The sequence below is a fragment of the Nicotiana attenuata genome, unplaced genomic scaffold (genome assembly GCF_001879085.1).
Source record: "Nicotiana attenuata strain UT unplaced genomic scaffold, NIATTr2, whole genome shotgun sequence".
Classification (NCBI taxonomy): Eukaryota; Viridiplantae; Streptophyta; class Magnoliopsida; order Solanales; family Solanaceae; genus Nicotiana; species Nicotiana attenuata.
In genome coordinates, this window is record NW_017701619.1 from 1 (window position 1) to 1885 (window position 1885).

The 1885-nt window shown below is 39.6% G+C and overlaps 1 protein-coding gene across 1 annotated transcript; it reads right to left on the reverse strand.

The window, feature by feature from the left end:
• Positions 1–21: 21 nt before the first annotated feature.
• LOC109222771 lies at positions 22–1754 on the reverse strand (the record flags this gene model as incomplete). The annotated part of the gene is made up of 4 exons (XM_019387088.1): positions 22–95; positions 181–444; positions 522–1436; positions 1521–1754. Coding segments are annotated over 4 exons (1487 nt in total), but the record flags the coding sequence as incomplete, so codon positions are not given.
• Positions 1755–1885: the final 131 nt, after the last annotated feature.

Here is a 1885-nt window from a genome sequence, read left to right on the forward strand (position 1 = left end):
TTTAGTCCAGGTGGTTTGCACCTAAGTTCAATGTTGGTAGGAGCAGAACTTATGAGTGTAGAAGGATTGTGTACCACTCTGTCAGTAGTTCCAGACTGCACAAAAATAAAAGGTTGTGAGTGAGGGATTATGTAGTAAACCATTGTGTCATTGAGTTGAAATATTTACCCTCTATATAACAGTGCCACTTGAATCAAACAGCACACCATATCCTGCTGTCTTTGTTCTCTTAGACCCTGCATTTGCACCACCTCTTCTAGGCTCATTGGTCTTCCTTTTTGGACCTCTTGCAACATTAGTTGATTGTTGTGTGCTTGGATCAAGGATTGCTAGTGTTGTTGATGCACTTGCAGGTATTGTTGATGCACTTCCAGCTGCTGCAGTTCCACTTTCAGCAGTTTCACCTCTACCTGAACTAGTTCCAGCCCTTCCCTTTTGGTTTTTCTGCATACACATAACAAAACTATCACTAGTAATTGAATTCTTTCAATATTAGTAACAAAACAAACATTAATACTTACTGCTGATGGGCATCCTTTCTTGTTATGTCCTACAGTCTTGCACAAAGAACATCTCATTTGTCTCCCTATCCTTGTACCCTTCCCAAACTTCTTCTTTGGTTCATCAGCAGCCTTTGTCCTTTTTTTCTTTGGCCTTCCCGGCATTGCAGTTATAACAGGTGGCTCAATAGCTGGCAGTGTGCTTGTTGGCCACAAATTCATACTAGTTAAAGGTTGAATGAATCTGCTATATGCCTTAAGGTAGGTATCCTTTCTATACCAATGGTCAACATATTGCTCAACCTCATAGTTCTTGTAATGCATTGCTGTAATTGCATGTGCACATGGAATTCCTTTGAGTTGCCATGATCTACAAGTACAGGTATATGCCCTAAAGTCAACAACATGTTTATATGGCCCATCCTGGATCTCATACCCTGTTTCACCATTAAATTTGACTTCACATTTGGCTGCCCTTTGAGCATTCTCTCCAAGTATTTCCATAGCCATGGGTGATATCTCACCTACCCATTTTTCAGAAAACTCTCTCATGCTATTCATCCTCTCCATACACTTGATTCTAATTTCCTCTAACATAGTAATGATAGACTTGTGCCTAGCTGCCAATATCCAACTATTGAACGTCTCACACATGTTGTTCTCAACTACATCACACTTACTATGGTCTTTGAAATATGCCCTACACCATGTTTCCTTGTTGTATTTCAGTAAGTCCTGAACAATATTTCCCCCCAGCTGGTCCATTTCATCCAACTTCTTGCTAAAGTAAACCTCAAATGTAGCTCTTGCACACTGCCAGAATTTTTTCCTTCTTTCCTCACCAGGCCAAGTTTGCTTCCAATTAGCCCAGATATGTCTAGCACACCATCTCATTTCAGCATTTGGCAATAACTGAGTTATTGCTAGATGAAGACCCTACAGTCATAAAAATTATATTGTTATAACTTAAACATAAATGAAAACAATTACACTTTAAAGAAAGAGTATTATAAACCATACCTTCTGCATATCAGACATGACTGTCAACCCTTCTCCTTCAGTTTCTGTCAAGTTTAGATCATGCTTGAGAGACCTGATAAACCAAGACCATGTATCCTTTGATTCCTTTTCAACTACTGCCCAAGCCACAGGGAACATTTGATTATTTCCATCCTTGGAAATGCAGGAAAGCAGTTCACCTTTACATGTCCCCTTTAGGAATGCACCATCAAAGCCTTTTGTTTCTGCACCCTTCTAACCATCCAGTTTTCAATGCTTCAAGACAGACATAAATGCCCATAAAGACTTCCTTGCCAGAAATTGAATCCTTAGATGTCCTTATCACTACAGTAGTGCCAGGATTAGTAGACTTTAGCATTTCTGCA